The sequence below is a fragment of the Leptidea sinapis genome, chromosome 1, assembly GCF_905404315.1.
Source record: "Leptidea sinapis chromosome 1, ilLepSina1.1, whole genome shotgun sequence".
Classification (NCBI taxonomy): domain Eukaryota; kingdom Metazoa; phylum Arthropoda; class Insecta; order Lepidoptera; family Pieridae; genus Leptidea; species Leptidea sinapis.
The window spans coordinates 8,660,078-8,677,077 of NC_066265.1; the positions used below are offsets into that span (position 1 = coordinate 8,660,078).

At 37.1% G+C, this 17,000-nt stretch overlaps 1 protein-coding gene across 1 annotated transcript in view; it reads left to right on the forward strand.

Annotated features, from left to right (window-relative positions):
* The window catches only part of LOC126968705 (collagen alpha chain CG42342), a 213,454-nt gene that overhangs the window by 184,492 nt on the left and 11,962 nt on the right, over positions 1-17,000 (forward strand). Inside the window, exons 9-17 of the mRNA XM_050813833.1 lie at positions 52-231; positions 769-874; positions 5,607-5,695; positions 6,173-6,307; positions 6,888-6,914; positions 8,009-8,056; positions 9,578-9,682; positions 11,285-11,329; positions 12,447-12,509. Coding sequence (XP_050669790.1) covers positions 52-231; positions 769-874; positions 5,607-5,695; positions 6,173-6,307; positions 6,888-6,914; positions 8,009-8,056; positions 9,578-9,682; positions 11,285-11,329; positions 12,447-12,509 — 798 coding nt within the window. The remainder of the gene's footprint in view (positions 1-51; positions 232-768; positions 875-5,606; positions 5,696-6,172; positions 6,308-6,887; positions 6,915-8,008; positions 8,057-9,577; positions 9,683-11,284; positions 11,330-12,446; positions 12,510-17,000) is intronic.

Sequence of the window (17,000 nt, forward strand, 5' to 3'; positions counted from 1 at the left end):
ATAAGTAAGTGCTATCGGCTATGCGTGCCAGTGTAATAATATGTGACACAGGGAGAGCCTGGCGAGCCTGGGAGGCCGGGTCCTGCCGGGCCCCCTGGTATAAGCGGCGCGATGGGGGCAGAGGGCCGGCCTGGACCCCCCGGGGCACCGGGACCCCTGGGACCTGCCGGCCCGCCAGGACCACCCGGACCGTTGGGGCCTGTGGGACCCCCCGGACCAAGCGGTGCTAAGGTAACAATCACCGCTTCACATTTATAATATTTTATTCATTATTAATCTTTAATAATATAATATGTAGTTTTCTCTAGTGTTAATTCCGCCAATATTTGTCTTTAAACAATTCCACACGTGTTTCGCCTCTACACGAGGCATCCTCGTTAATTTAGCCCCTTCACCATTGTTACTTATCTCTTCCGGGGCTAATACGTCACAACAGCCGACCAATCACAGCGCGTCATTTCATGGGACGAGGGTATAAAAGAGCGGCTTCCGGCTCATTTGATTCAGTCTTGTGCCATTTTTGGCGAGACAACACGTCCTGAGAATGCCTCGTGTAGAGGCGAAACACGTGTCGAATTGCTTAAAGACAAATATTGGCGGAATTAACACTAAAGAAAATTCAAATCATTTGTATAATTATGGATTTCCGCAAAGTAATAATTAATTTGAGAATATAACATATTTATCAATCATGTCATAGTTACATCGTAATGCCAAGAATCGTTATAATAAAAAGTTATTTGAGTTTGGTGTGGGTGCGTGTTGCAGGGCGAACAAGGCGATAAGGGCGAACGTGGGTTCACCACCACACTGAAGGGCGACGCTTTCCCGACCGGCATCATCGAGGGTCCACCGGGCCCCCCTGGACCACCCGGTAACTCTCTTGATTCTCCCCTGTCTCTTCACTCAGGGTGTGCACATAGCACTAATTCTATTTATGTAAACAAATAATCGCAACGTAACAACAGCCAATATGCTTATCAGCACTCGACACGTGGTTGAATATAATAATTATAAATACTTAAACCTATACATCTCTTAATAGCAAACGTATGGTCTAGTGCAATGCTATTATGAGAACATTTAGTGAAAATATTTGCTTACAAAAATAGAAGGGTTGAAAGCGAACGATCCACAAGGCAGAGGTGTGGCCGCGGATCGCTAGCTCACGCTGTGTGGTTGATACAATGCAGTTGCTTAGTAATCTGTATTTAGTGTGGGGTGGCTTCCTAGTTAATATGCACTTTAACCACAATACGGTAATAGAACAGTACCTTAACTTCATACTAGAGCGCTCGAATTCACCGACATACACACGATTCACACCGTTGCCAAGCAATCTTGGGAACAATTTGTTATGTTATTAAAGTCATAACCCTCACTTCTGGGATAAATACACAAATAAGATTTGAAAACAAAATTTTATGAACGATGCGGGACTCGAACTCACGACCTCTGTATTCTGTGCGAGTGCTCTTCTAACGTAGCTAACCGTTCGAGTGACGGATCGTCATAAAATCTTGTATTCTTTGTTCAACTCTCAGGTTGTGGCTTCATCTACAAGATCTACTTTGCAGTTGATAACCTGCTCAATCCCAATATTTGGAAATTGACTTGAGATTTCGCTCTTGGACCCACGACCACTCTCGTTCTGTGCGAGTGCTCTTCCAACTGAGACTTCCAACTTCCAAATCTTGGGAAGATAAAACTATTGAGTGCCACGGCGTACGTTGCCGAGACTGGTCGCTGTCCGAGTTAAATAAGCTACAACGCGCCGTTCGCGTCGTCAATCTTCTTGTATGTACCAACCCTATCGCTCGGCCCAGACCATAGACAAAGTTCAAGGAGACAGCCGAGTTACGCTACTGTTCTATTACTATTGTGCTTTAACTGAATAATACCCACGCAGCTGCGATACAATCATTTAAAGATATGATTTGTCAGTAAAATTACTTTTTAATTTGTAATACAGAATACATTTAATTGATCAAATTCCATCAAGTGCACAGGAGGTCTATTACCAAAATCGAAAGCCGAAGTTTCAGTCCGAAACAAAAGAATGACGAATTTCAAATTAAATCCTATTTCCAAAGTACTTCGGATCCGAATAGTGTGGACGGTTATCGTTTCGGAACCATACGATCATAATAATGTCAAACAACGAAAAAGTAAATATCAAGTGGATATGGGGGGAAGTGGGAATAAGGCAAAAGAAAGACACAATGTCTAAACGCGAACTTCGTATCGACTTTCGGACCCTCAACACTTTCGTAATAGGAAAATTTACGATTTGTCGACCGAAACTTCGTATTTCGATTTTGGTGATACAGCTCCAGTACTGACCAGAACGCAGTACATCTGGATTGGGTAACGACCCACAGACTATACTGGGCGTACATTACTAGCATATAGATGGTCCAGAGTACACTTAATAGTCTTCTAGACTTGGATAGAGAATTTTAAGGCCAAGTCCAAAGTAAAAATTATTCCCTCAGATCCAAAATTAACACCTATGAAAGTTTACCATTCTTCTGTGTTTAACTTATTTAGGTATTTACTTTTTTTACTTACTCATGTAAGTATTATATTGTAATTGAAATGATTTATAAGTTGTTGTGCTTAGAGAATCAAGTGATTTTGATTTGATTTGATTTACCAAAACATTGTTAAAGTTGTCCTTCATTTAATATGGAGTAGGGAGAATACACGAGCCAATGATGATATTAACCCACTACCCACAGTCTCCAACAACATCAGAAGAATCACAGGAGCGTTGCCACAACACTCAGGAATGAATCGTATTACTTAGTATCCCTGTAATGGTTCGCTTGTTCTCTCCACAGTATAAATTGAGGGCCCAAATTGAAGGCCTATAGTCATATAGTCTTGTTTCAACTGTATTTTCTTTAATAAACGCGAGTGACGTGTCAACTGTCGCAAATGCCAGTTGAAAATATGTGGTTTTGGTCTGAAAATGATTTTCAAATATCCTTAACTAGAGATTTTTATTAATATTGAATGATTTGGTCGCGCTTGTGTATTTTTTAATTAAATTTTATTCATCGTAATGCTTCTGGTGGTTTTAAATTAATATTGCTTCGAATACAATTTAACAGTTGTTAAGGGAGTGTAATATTTTACTAGAAATAGAAATTTAGTGCATCATTGTATTTGAAGAATGGGATTTTATAATAACTATGTAAGTAGTAGTAATAAGTTTATGTCACAATGCATTACGAACTATAATAATATAGAAAGTATTTGTGCAGAGTTATTTTTGGTAATTGTTTTTCATGCTCAGTTATGTGTTATAATTATTAATAATGAGAAATAATTGTAAGTAACCAACAGGTAATTTAAAACAGCTACCGGCGAGGTCTCACGCCGTGCTAACTGTTAACTGAATAAATATTTTAATATTTATATCCAGTAGAACACGGTTAAAATAATATAGTTTGTTTTGTTACTTTTGTTATTATAGAAATTATCTTTAAATTACGTAGTAAGAAGATAAGAAGCGAGAAGCACGTACAAGAGCACGCAGGTCCCGGCTGCTCATGTCATGTCAGGGCTATCCAAAGATATGCTTTATCATAACCCGAGTACCTACTTGGGTGCTAAATTAAGGCCGCTGTCCCAAGAAATCGCCAAAATAGCGCTCATATTTTTCCAAAAAATAATGATATATCTACAGAATATAAGAAGAGATTTTTTTTTTCTTTACATTTCTATTTTTAAAGACAGTGCGATAAAAAACACCAAACTACTCCTAACTTTTACAGTTGGAGCCATGGTAATCATTCAATCTAGATAAAAATTGTACGAAAATTTATTAATTGCACACCAATACTATTTAACATGACATAGTTTTGTTAGTTTTGAAAAGAAAATTGTATTATGTTTGTAATAAATTAAAAATGCTTCTAATTCTGAATTAAAACTATGGCGATCTTGTGCGAGTGAGGTAAATTAGCCCCGCTCGATTCCTCAAGGCCACCGGCTTGGTTTCCAGCCTTAAGAGCTATTGGTAATGAAGTCCTGAGGAAGTAACTCAGTAACTCAGTATAGACAATCAGCAGACATGTGTTGTTTGGTTGGTTGGTTGAAGGCGCGGAGGGGTTGCGCGGGGAGCGGGGAGCGGCAGGCGTGCCTGGTCCACCCGGCGAGCGAGGCGCACGTGGCAAGCGCGGCAAGCGGGTAACACGCACACATACACCGACACACACAACACACGCGGTCTACTTTTTGAAGTTATACTTCTTTAGGCGCCTTATAAAAAAATTATGAGTGTAAAATTTTAAGATGCGTGCGCATCACTGTAACACAAAGGTAGCAGGGTGAAGTTGGTTCCTAAAATTTTCTGACGTTTGCGACATTTGTTATTTTTTTTTCGTTTCTTTGTCCATTATTAGGACAGGCAAAGGGTTCACACCCATACATCCGGATTCGTTAATTAATAATTAATTGTCAAAGCCATATTTGCAGGATTTTAACAATATTGTTCTTTCTACAAACGTAGAATAGCAGGGGCAATAAATAATTTTAAGGATTTTGCTTTGTTGCGCCAAAGAAGTATAACTTCTTGTGTGCATACATAAGCACACAAACACTTTTTTTTTAATTGTTTACCTACTATTAAGTTAAGTTTATAATGTAAATCACTCATATCTCGTACTTTACGGGTGTGACGACTACGTGACCTATCGACCACCGAGTATTTGACAGATTCACGCCGAAAAAATGTTCACATTTTAAACTTGCGAACATATTTTGTGCAGCAAATTGTGGATTCGGTTTTAAGTTTGGTATCAAATTGTGAATCTCCCAATTGCTTTACATTCAATTAAATTCTATCAACATGTCCACATGTTGATAGAATTTACTCTTTATCTAAACTCTAAATAATACGAGATTCGTAGACACACACACAAACATACACTGTACAATGTACCTACACACATCTGCCGCTCTCTTTGCAAATTCTTGTACGTATTTTTCGAGTTCTCTACGACAGTAACTTTCAGAAGTAGACCTTATCATTGTATTCGAATAACGCTTTTTGTCCATTCGGTCTTTACTGTCATTTTGTTTGTAAACGATTCGTGAAGGGTCCTCCTCTGAGACTCCTCTGTCGCATCACCACACTCCTTTCAATCTTCAACTTCCTACGTATATGCAAGCACTTGCTCGAGCACGGCTTGCATGTCGCATGTTGCATGTTGCATGACACTGGTATTTGAAGCGCGTAGATAACATGTGGTTGCGGTACAAGTGTGGTGGAACGTGAAGCATCCCGCGGCTGGGCTCCGGTATCGGCGCTGCGGCTGCCCATTGACGTCACTGAGCCATTTACACGCTCTAGGTAATATTATCTAATTAATACTAACACGCTAAATTAACATTTTATATAATTATCGGGTTTAATAGTAAGTTCTTTTGCATTTGTAAATATATATATATGGTGAAACATCAGCACCGAATAGCATAAAATTTAAAATTAAAAGCCAATGCTGGTCTACTTATAGTGAAGTGCTACAGCCTCATTACGCAGCTGAGCATGTATGATATGACAGAATATGAACATGTGTGTGTGTGTATGTGTACAGGATTAGCGGGGAGCGTGGGGCCGCGGGGGCCACCTGGACTAGACGGCCGCCCCGGAGACACAGGTCTGCCCGGCCCACCTGGCAAGCCGGTAACTATCGACTGTTTTATTTAACTAACACGGCTTTACTCAAGAACTTCAGTGTTTGTACCGACTAGTTTCGGACTATTCGGAGGTTCTCAGGGTGAGTGTATTGGGTTAGCGATGACGTCCCGTATCATACTGAGGACTTGTTGAGCGCTCGTAGTGCGCGGCATGACAGCGCGCGAGATGCGCCGGTGGTAATGATGAGCACGGTATCACTGGTACTATTGTGTCACTGTTGGTGTTCACGGGTGCACAGAATGTACACACAATGTCCACTATGTAATCATATCATAGGTCTTATTCCGAGATTAGTTTTAACAAGATGGATTTCCAAGTTAGGTCGACATTCAATTTCTATGGCTTGAAGAAGCTTCAGAGAAACAAAGTTTTTATCGTGTGAGTGTATATAATGTGAGTTAGAAACTAGTTTGATGTTTTTATATCCAATATCTATATATTAGATTATGATTAAAATTTCAGGGTGAACTGGGTCCTAAGGGTGGGAAAGGCGATTACGGTGACATGGGGTCCCCGGGGATGCTGGGTGCACCCGGGCTGCCTGGCCCGCCCGGCTACCCTGGCCTCAAGGGGGAGAAGGGAGACAAGGGCGACTCGGTGAGAGCGGAGCATATTCACACAAAAACACCTTCACATATACACACTAGTATTTGTATATAATGGAAAGAGCGCGCGAATCATCTAATGAACCACTTCGCCTTAATAAAATTACCCTTCGTAAAATTATTGAATTGAAAGGCAGGAATTGATGTTAATTTTAAACTTCAACCGTTATCTTTTCAACCAGTTTTAGTTTTTTTAAACTATTTTTATAGTCATTTGACAGATAAAATGTATGTTGGGCTCAAGCTAAGACACCCAATAGAAAAAAGCAAGTTCGCACTTTATCAAACTCAGCTAAATTTTACGTAAGTAAATTCTAAGCAAAGTCTATGTACACTTTAAAGATATCACTGGTGATCCAAACGATAAAATTCTAACCGACCAGAGGCAGAGTTGTAGCACTGGTCTTTCGATGCTTAGGTATATTGACACCCTACTATTTATTGTTATTTAACATATCATAACTGTCAAATTGTCTTTGGTTTCATTTGTCTACTCTTGGGTGTATTGCTGAATGTTGCTATCACTGCTGCCGTTGCCGTTACTGTTGCTGCTAATATTGAATGGACTACAGAAGTACAGGAAGCTCAGGCGAAGACAAGTAAATATCAACTCTTTTAATTTTTTTATACATCAAACATACAAACATTGCTACTTCATCAACAATTTGTTATGTTTTAAATTGACAACCTGAGCAGGTTATAATCTGTAAAGTAGATCCTATTGATGAAGCCACAAAAGCCTGAGAGTTTAACAAACCATACAAAAATTTATCAACGATACGTCACGCGAACGGTTAGGTCAGTTGGAAGAGCACTCGCATGGAACGCGAGAGGTTGCGGGTTGGAATCCCGCATCGTTCATAAAATTTTGTTTTCAAATTTTATTTGTATATTGCTACTTCATAGTTAGGCTTCGACTTTGTTTTGTAAAGATTGTTTTATATTAAGGAGAAACAATAAAATATATTTCTTTTTTATCTATGGTCTATCTATGCAATCAAAACAACTGTATATTTATAAAAACTGCCCGTTGCCCTACTTGAACAATATCCACAATGAACATTATTCTTGTGACAGGATTTTTGCAACAAAGTCGTCTGGTCCTTCCTATCCCTTAATATGATTGAAAGTAACGATGCCTGGTCCGTGCATCATGTATGTGAACGGGCGCTACTTGTGCTGGCTGGAAAAACAGATAAAAATCGTGCTATCTAAAACTCTCCTTTTTATTATTAAATTTAAAGTGATCCAATACATTTATAGTTACATCTCTTCATAATTGTTAATATAATGCTCGAATAATACATTTTGTTATGTAGGATATTTTGATGGTAATAATTCTTCACTTGATTATTATTGTGGTTTTCATAATTAATTTACATTTCTTAAGTAACTCAAACAAGTTGAAACGTTTAAGTATTTTGTTGCATCGCTTTGTACAGATTATTTTTAATATAATTTGGAATATGCAGAAGCTGTACCATCTATTGATTTAAAAAAGAGGCAAATAATTACTTGCCACTTCTTCCTAATACAGTTAATAACGCTCAACTTTTCCAATGTCCACCACATTAATTAAGACCTTAATTTAATCTGATTTAATTCTTTTTTATTTAAAGTTCAGCAGTTTTAAATTGTACTCCGAAAATAACAATATTATTTAAGGAACTGTTAATCTTTATACCCAGTGTTGAACTTGCAGGGAGACGCCACCGGGTATGAGCTGTACGGCCACGAGATCGTAAGTATTGAACTTATTGCTTGATTATAAAATACTAGCTGACCTGGCAAACGTTGTTTTGCCATATAAATTATATATGTAAGCCTTCCTCGAGAGTCGTGTCTAGCAGGTCAGTAACTTGATGTTTGACTGACGGAAGACACTGGACAGCTTTTATAACATTTTTTATTCTAAAGCTTTACATAACATAAAAAGTTTTCAAGAAGTTTTTCCACACCATGCTGTATAGCTCTATCAATTTTCAGCTTTCCTATAAATGGTAACACGATGTCCTTCATAAACGATCTACAGTGTCTAATCATATTCCCCTTTAAGCTTACATATTATTCACCATAGACCAAGATTACCAGGTAGACAGAATTTACGCAGATTATAGCAAAGCCTATGACCGAATAAACCATTCCATTTTACTTCAGAAATTGAAAGACTTAGGAGTCAGAAATAATATTTTACGTTTGTTTGCTTCATACGTTGATATTTGATCTCAGGCAGATGTCTTCAGTATTTATAATTCTGGCTGTACAGCTAGCCCTAACAGTGTTCCTCAAGGGTCTTTTCTGGGACCACCCGTGTTTGTCAATTTTAGGAATGATGTCCACGAATATATAAACCCAAAACTGCTCTGTTTTGCTGATGATATATTTTTAGTATCAGCATCATAATTCAAGTGACGCTTGTGCTCTGCAAATTGCCATGTCACGTTAATTATACTTGGTCTCTTACCTAAGTTGGGCTTCTACATCCTCATAATTTAACATTTTCTTATCCTAAAGTGTCAAGTAATTACCGGGGAGTAATCACAAGGTATATCAAATTGATTAAAATAGCTTTCACTGTGAAAACTCTCCTGTACTATATATTCACTGTAGAGCGCAACTGCGCCCTTGTGTGTGCTGATTTTAAAAACGAGAACCTATCATTGGTTTTTATGTAATCTAAGTTCAGGATGCACAATGATAGTAAAACTATTATTTAACTATCATTGTATTTGTGTGGCAAAGAACGCTCATTAATAGTCGAACTGATATTGAGTGCTACGTATCCAGGAAATAACGACGACATTTTCGTATTTTTATGGAATACTAACGAGCGTACACAATAAAATACTATCACTTTCCATCAAATGACCATACGGGTCATCTTTCATCAAAGTGATAATCTTTCTCGCTCTCTTGCAACAACAGGGGAATCACATAGCGTTGCTGGCCGTCGAGGTTGGATCGGCGTTGAAAAACCTGTTAAATTTATACTACAGTTTATGTAAGAAAAGTAGGAACGCAACAGAGTGCGACTTTGAAATGATAATATATTAGTTTCTTGCAGCTAGCGCATTAATACATCTCATCATTGATAAAATTCAATACCAGGAATCATCAGACAAAATGTATAAATATTTAAATTATGAAAGCTCGCGGAAGCACGGGTGTTCCTCTTTCCTTTAATACGATAACTAATTAATGGCAATTTGGAAGTAGATACAGTTGACTGTATCCTTAATAACACCAAATCTGTGTTTTTCAGATGATGGGTCCCCCGGGAGCGCCAGGACCCGCGGGTGTGCCAGGGGTCGCGGGACCTCCAGGCATCAAGGGTGACAAGGGTGACCCTGGCATCCGGGGCAAGGCAGTATGTAATCGATTATTACTAGGGTCTATTGATTAGTGCTTTTTGTTTTCTCACTACAGAAATTAACATCAAATCAACACAAATCATGGAGTTCTATTTACAATATTTCGAAGATTAAACTTGATAGTTTTAATAATCTGAGACGTGAACATGACCTTGATTGATTGCTATTATCTAAAGAGAAGAAAACATTATTTCTAATGGTTATGATTATATTATATATTTACCATGGGTTGGTCACAGGTGTTATCACATTATTGTGCCTCAATGCTCAAATGCACGTTTCATTCCCATGCTCTTGAAGGTGTAGAAATTGAGGCTTACACATAGGAAACAGCCTTACCACACTCTGCTAGATTTTTCACTATATCTGACCTCAAGGACTACTTACTGACTTTAAGAGGCGTTAATACTAAATAGTCATGTTCAAGTGAGCCGAGTTATCTTGCTCGAAGGATTTTTAATGCAACTCTCACGGTTCCACACTCCAGCAGGATATGGGGTCTTGGTTAAAATATGGATGGGCTGGATTCATTGAGATCTTGATGGATATCCTGATGTCATAAGAACCTGCGCATTGGGTCTACATTTTATGGCCTGCAGTAGTGAAGATATGCAGCAGCTTATTAACACTCACTACTAAGAATAGTGAGGATGTAACTCCCCTTGACGACTTCCTTAAGTGGTTTGTCTGGTTGTTTGAGCGACTAACATCCTTTTTGCTTGTGCCTACGGTTGCGCCTATCTAAGCTTAATCTATAAGTAATAACATTAAGCAGTTTTATTATAGCTTTATCAAAATACCGCCGATATGGACATATATAGTAAAGTTACCATACTACATAATTATAATTGAAAATAAATACAAATGAAAATGAAAGTGCAGTGACTAAATGCAGTCTATTAGTTTTCTGTTGTACAATAACATAAGTCCTGATTCAAACATCAGCAATAAATGGCATTTAAGTCGAATATAGCGGAAAAGAACAACAAAGTGATAGAATCTGTCAGATCTCAGGTTGATAAGGATAATGTTACCCTCGATTCTGAAATGATTTGACTTGACTAACTCTACTGACTTCCAAGGTATGGCATTAACTCAACGGAAATTTCCGCTTAATAAAAAAACATCAGATATCATTAGCCGTACGCTGGATCCTGAGGGTTACATCATTTATCCTTGTGATTAGTTTGTATGATCCGTCCCAACTTGGTTGATCCTTCGGAGACTTCCCCTTTCGCCTTACGGGATTGTGTAACCAAATCAGGATTCCCTCTTCAAAACTAGGAACATTAGCTCTTCGATCGTAGCGGTCTTCATCTGTTAACTTATCTTAAGCCCAGTTCGTCCAATTTCCTCGTAGATGTTAACCATCTTATTCCTTAACCCATCCACATACTCTGTTATAGTTTTTGGAGTATCCGGTGGACAGCTTTAGAGTAAATTAGCTGGCAATCTCAATTCTCTTCCAAAATTGGCATACGCAAATCATTGTCTGTCGTATTGTTATTTCGTATATTATATGGTATTATTATTTCGTCTATCCTAATATTCTACAAAAAAAAACATGAAATAATTATTGAACTCTTGTATTTTTGCAGGGAGAGCGAGGGGAGAAGGGAGACCCGGGACCTATGGGATTGCCGGTAAGTCATGTTGCTTTGTATTCGAATGATCGTACCGACTAACATGCAATAATCAATACTTTCACACTATTTCATAAAGTATTTCAAAATATAATGAGCAGTATTACAATATTCTCATTTGGGAATCTGTAAGAGCGAAATTCTGCAATATAATCTAATCAGATATAAACAATACAAAAATCGACTCTCATCAAGAAGTTGTTGGACGTTGAGAATTGTTATTCTACACGTCCACCACAAACATTATTGGCACCTCAACCAGCGTTGCTGAGTATCTTCTTCTACTGAAGTAAATATTATTTTAGTTTTAATAGCTCTTTAGAAATAATAAAAACGTTTAAATGTTCAGGAAATTTTCTTGCAGAACATTTATCTAGAAGTCGCTCCTTTAATTGCGGTCTATCAATTTTTTTTTTAAATTTGTTAAATTAATCATTGCATTCTTATTATATACTTACACACAGGTTTATTTCATTTCTTATTTTTATCCTCTGATCAACCTCTGATTATTTTTATTACCTGGCGTAGATAAAGACAACTATATAATAAAATACTACATGGAGGTGTTATTGTTTAAAATGACTCTCTTGGCACTTGTCAGAGCCACTTCTCCGTTGTAATTTTATTTTATTTTTATTTTACAACTTAAGAAAACTTACAGCTAGCTACACATGTTAAAAATTAATCTATTATAAAACAGAAAGCTATTTACAAGTTTTCACAAATAATAAGTATTTATTGTGTATAGTCGTTTACCTACATTTTATATAATATTATATAATCTACTTTTACTTTACATAAGTTAAAAGATTTTATTTACCTGACGTCTAAATTAAAATGGTGTTGTCTTGAATAAGTCAAGGTCGTATTCACTATTAACTTCATTATAAAGTTTGTATGCTCTTATAAGAAAACTGCTCTGTCTATAATTACATTTTGCTGGTTGTAATATTTTGTAAACGTAAGGTTTACAAGATATGACAATTTTGGAATTAAATAATGATTCGGTCACGCACAGAACAGTTTATAGAACTCTTTAGTATTTTTAAGATATGCTTTATTGGTTTGTTTGTAGTAGTGGTAACGCCATTTTAATATAAAATTTGGCAAATTGCAGGGACCTGCGGGGTTACCTGGAGACCCAGGAGATCCAGGACGACCGGGTGACTCCGGGCCGCGGGTGAGTGCAGTGGCCAGCGAGAGTCGGAACCACAATATATTATACACCACACACTACACACCAAACTGAACCACTACACGGTTCTAATCCCAGTAAAACTACTAACAACTAATTAAAGCATCGAAAAGTATTTCTATTGTAAGGAGAAGTGCTAGGAATGTTAGATTTAGATTTTATGTAGATGGTAGTCAGTAACAAACACTCGTATAATCTACTAACTGTAGACAACATAGAGGTTCACTGGCACAGTATTGACAAACATTAAGTGCGGGCATGATCCAACTAACTGTACAGCTGTTTAGCAGCGACCCAGCTTCCGTTTTACGAACCCCCGGTATTGCTATTCTAATGTTCACTCAAATTCATGAGACAATAAAGGCCGGACCGCATTAGAGCAGCTCTGCGCTGCGTGTCGTTTCACGTCGCTAGACGGTATCTATCGCATTACAACTGCAGTAAACGGTAGCTCGCCTCATTTCTATACCAGTTTGCGTGAGATAAACATTAGGATATGAGTGATAGAGACGAGGAGTTGATCCTTATTTCTTTATTTTGTTGATAAGAAAAAGGAATTATGGAAGAAAAAAGTAAGAAGAAATGGATTACTGAAATATCAAGAAGGCGAATATAACAATTTATTTACTTGCCTTCTTGATGACTCTGCACGATTTCATACTTACTTCAGAATGTCAGACAAAATTCTATAAACTGAAGTATTAACAATATGCATACTGAGGCGAAGCGCCGCTTGCTGTGTTGCACTGTGCGTCGCTGTTCCGCGTGTCGCGGCGCTGTAATGCGATAGGTACCGTCTAACGAAGTGAAGCGACGCGCAGAGCAGCGACGTTCTAATGCGGTCCGACCTTTAATATATCGTAATAATCTAATGAATTTCATAGAAATAGGTGTCGTAAAGCGTATGTTTGTGGTGTGGTGTAGGGTATTGTGGTGTGTACTAACCCTGGTGGCGTGTGGCATGCGCAGGAGATCGAGTGGTCGCGGGAGCTGAGTCTCACGTAGCCGCGTCTCGCCGAGCGCCGAGTGCCGCCCGCCGGCTGACTCCGAGAGCGCTCCGAAGCTGAGTGTTGTCGTTGTTACATCGTGTATATTGTATCGTTAGCTGTTACCAACGACCCTCGCGACTAGAGCCGCGTGACTATCTCAACTCTCGCACTTATATTTGTGACCAAACACGCTCGACGGCGTCATGCGAAATCATTACCATCCGAATGTCCCGCTAGTTATCGTTACCAAAGCGCGGGTGGCGTGTACAACCGCGGCGACCGGGGGTTAATGGTCAAGTACTGTGTTGTAGTTTTGTCGCTAGTCGTATTTGTAGTTATTATGTTGTTATACAAGCATTAAAAACTAATAATGCTCCCTTTTGGAAGTCGTCCTACTAATAATAAGATATATTAGATATAAATATAATGAGAACGTATTCAACGATCAGAGTGACTATTTTTAATATTAGATAGATGTGGATGCGATACCGAGTAACAAGCGTTCACACCAGCTTCGTAGCAAGCGTAGCAGTGTAGCCTGCTCACCTCTGTAAGCGTAGTCATGTTGAAATAACTAAAGGATAACTTTTATATTGAAGAATAATGAAAGTGAATTATGACTATTTTATTACTTCCATCTTTTATAGTTGATGATTAAATTGTTATTCGCGTTAATATATTATTTATAGTGTTGGTAAAAAGCTCTTTGTTACTTTTTACCGTCCTACATGTTGTTTGGAGCTAATAATTCTTGATGATGTAACATTTGGAGTTAGTAAATTAATACTTTCATTTCCATTTCTTGAAACACACATGTTTTGATATAACTATTTAAATTCTAAATTTGACTAAGCAATTAAGAATGAAAGCGGATACAATTTGGGCGTTTATCTTTAACCTTCACAAAAAAAATACATTTTTAAGTCGTGTTTGTTCCGTTTATCGTAAAGCCAATTTTAATATTATAGTCTCTTAGTCCCAGTGGATTAAAAGTAATTTCGGTTCCTATTTACGGAGAACAAAACTAGCTCTTTTCGAACTAACGAGTACTATACCCACTCGAGAGTCGAGATACAGTTCCGGAGAGATACAACGCTACTAGTTATTCTGTTATGACGTGAACCTTTTTTAAAATGCCACCGAAATATACGAGGACCATTTTCTTATTATGGTACCATGTAAAACTAAAAAGTGGACCATAATGAAAACGTTTAGGTATATGATTAAGCTAAGAACCATGACTTTTAATAAAATTGTTTATCTGATAAACATTAATCTGGGGTCGGTATTTATTTTTTACAGTAACTTTTCGGGAGAGGCGTTGCTCTGTAAGACCAATGTCGGCTATCGCAATCTATTGAGAAAATTCTATTGAGTATAACTATCATAGCTAAGGGTACGATGATTCTTTCATACGTTTTATACAATTTATTTCAATCCATTATTTCGAATAAAACTAAGTCTAATTTAGATTACATTTGCGTGTCCAATAAAAATTATTAAATTGAATGTAAAATTTTCAACCGTAATAAAAATATCCGAAAAATAAATCACTATTTTAGTATTAGAGTTTTTTAACGACACCAACACCTCTCCGGTATACATTTCTCTCTATAATTGTATCGACCACTGTATAATATAACGAATGAAATCAAAAATTCTTTAGAACAAACCTTATTTTTTGTTTCAATTTAAATATTAAGTGTGTCTCGCTGATATAGATTGAATATATTATATTACAGCTGACCCGACAGTTCCGTACATAATAAATAAAATAAGTACTGTTTCTTATGAATTTGGCAATAATATATTTTCATAACATGAATAACAATTATTTCAAAAAATATGCTCCCTGTTGTTAAAATGAAATTGTTTCACAGCAGAACTTAAAAACTGTGCGTCAATAAATTCTCTTATAGTAAATATGTCCATCCAAACAAATATTGTAAAAAAAGTAATAGGTCCCAAATCAAAATAAAAACTGTCCTATCTCTCAAGTTAGATTAAACCATTAAAATTCGTTCATTAGTTGATGTTGATAGACACTGGATTTGTAGACATGTCACCTGTTGTAGTTACTTGAAGCGGTTCGTGAAATGCTGTCTCTCGGTGTCGTATCTTTGTGAATATTGTGATATATAACTTGTAAGTACGTTATTAATAAGTGTTGTAAAAAATAATTCGTAATGTTGTTCGTAGTCACGTGCTCAGATCAGCCTGTGTCTTTGATTATTAACTCACTGTGCTCGTGTTATGGTTAGTGATGCAAAGGAAGTGTCAAAGCGAAACCAGAAACGGAAACAGATTTCATAAGTAAATTTTACCCGAAACGGAAACGGATGCAGAAACGGAAGTGTAAATAATATGAAAAAAAAAATACAAATATATTTCTTTATTAAGTATAAAATACACCAAATCTAGAATAGAAATATATATATTAGAAAATAATATTGCAACATCACGAAAACATAAATGAAACAAATGGCGAAAGGCAGTGCACGGACTGCGCGGCTGAAACGAATGTTGAAAAGTGCGCGGAACTTCCGCACTTGCGGAAACAGAAACAGAGATCCGTTGCATCACTAATTATGATAACAATCACTTAAAGGTGATATTAAACATGATTTTATTATAAATATTACGTTATATTTAAAATGAATAATTACGTAATTATTCATAATATCCTGGTTAATAATTGTGTACAGGAGTATACATACCTTACCTAAAAACTCGTAAAACGTATAGGTACAAGCCTGGGCTATCTGGGTCGTCTGGGTCGAGTGTATCAACTGCAGATCCAGAGCGAACCTTTTTTTGGGACGTTGATCAAACATTTCGTAGGAACTTATTTGTCTTAGAATATTGTTGTGACAAATTATTTAAATTATTTAACTAATAAAACCATGTTTATAATAACAATTGTTAAAAAAAGTGTGTGTGTTTACTTATGTATGCACGCAAAAAGTTATACTTCTTTGGCCTAACAAAGCAAAGATCCTTAAAATTATTTATTCCTCGTGCTATTCTACCTTTGTAGAATGAACAATATTGTAAAAGTCTTGCAACGACGGCTTTGACAATTAATTATTAAATAACGAATACGGCTGTATGGGCTTGAACACTTTGCCTATCCGAAAAATAATGGACGAAGAAACCTAAAAACAAATAACAGTTACATTTGTGTTACAGTGATGCGCGCGCATCTCAAAATTTCACTCTCATCATTTTTTCATAACGCGCCTAAAGAAGTATAACTTTAAAAATGATTAAACATGTAATAAATGCAACTAATTTGATAGTTAAAGGTCCAGTAGACCACAGTGCGCGCTATACAGTCCACTTTCCGTGACAGCGTCACGCGTAACCGACACCATGTCCTACTGTGTACATAGTTAGTGTAAAGAGTCCTGAGCACTCCGTCCGCGATGTGTAAACGTAAATTGAATCTCTTAATCCATGTACAGAATACATTTCTACGTCCCTATTG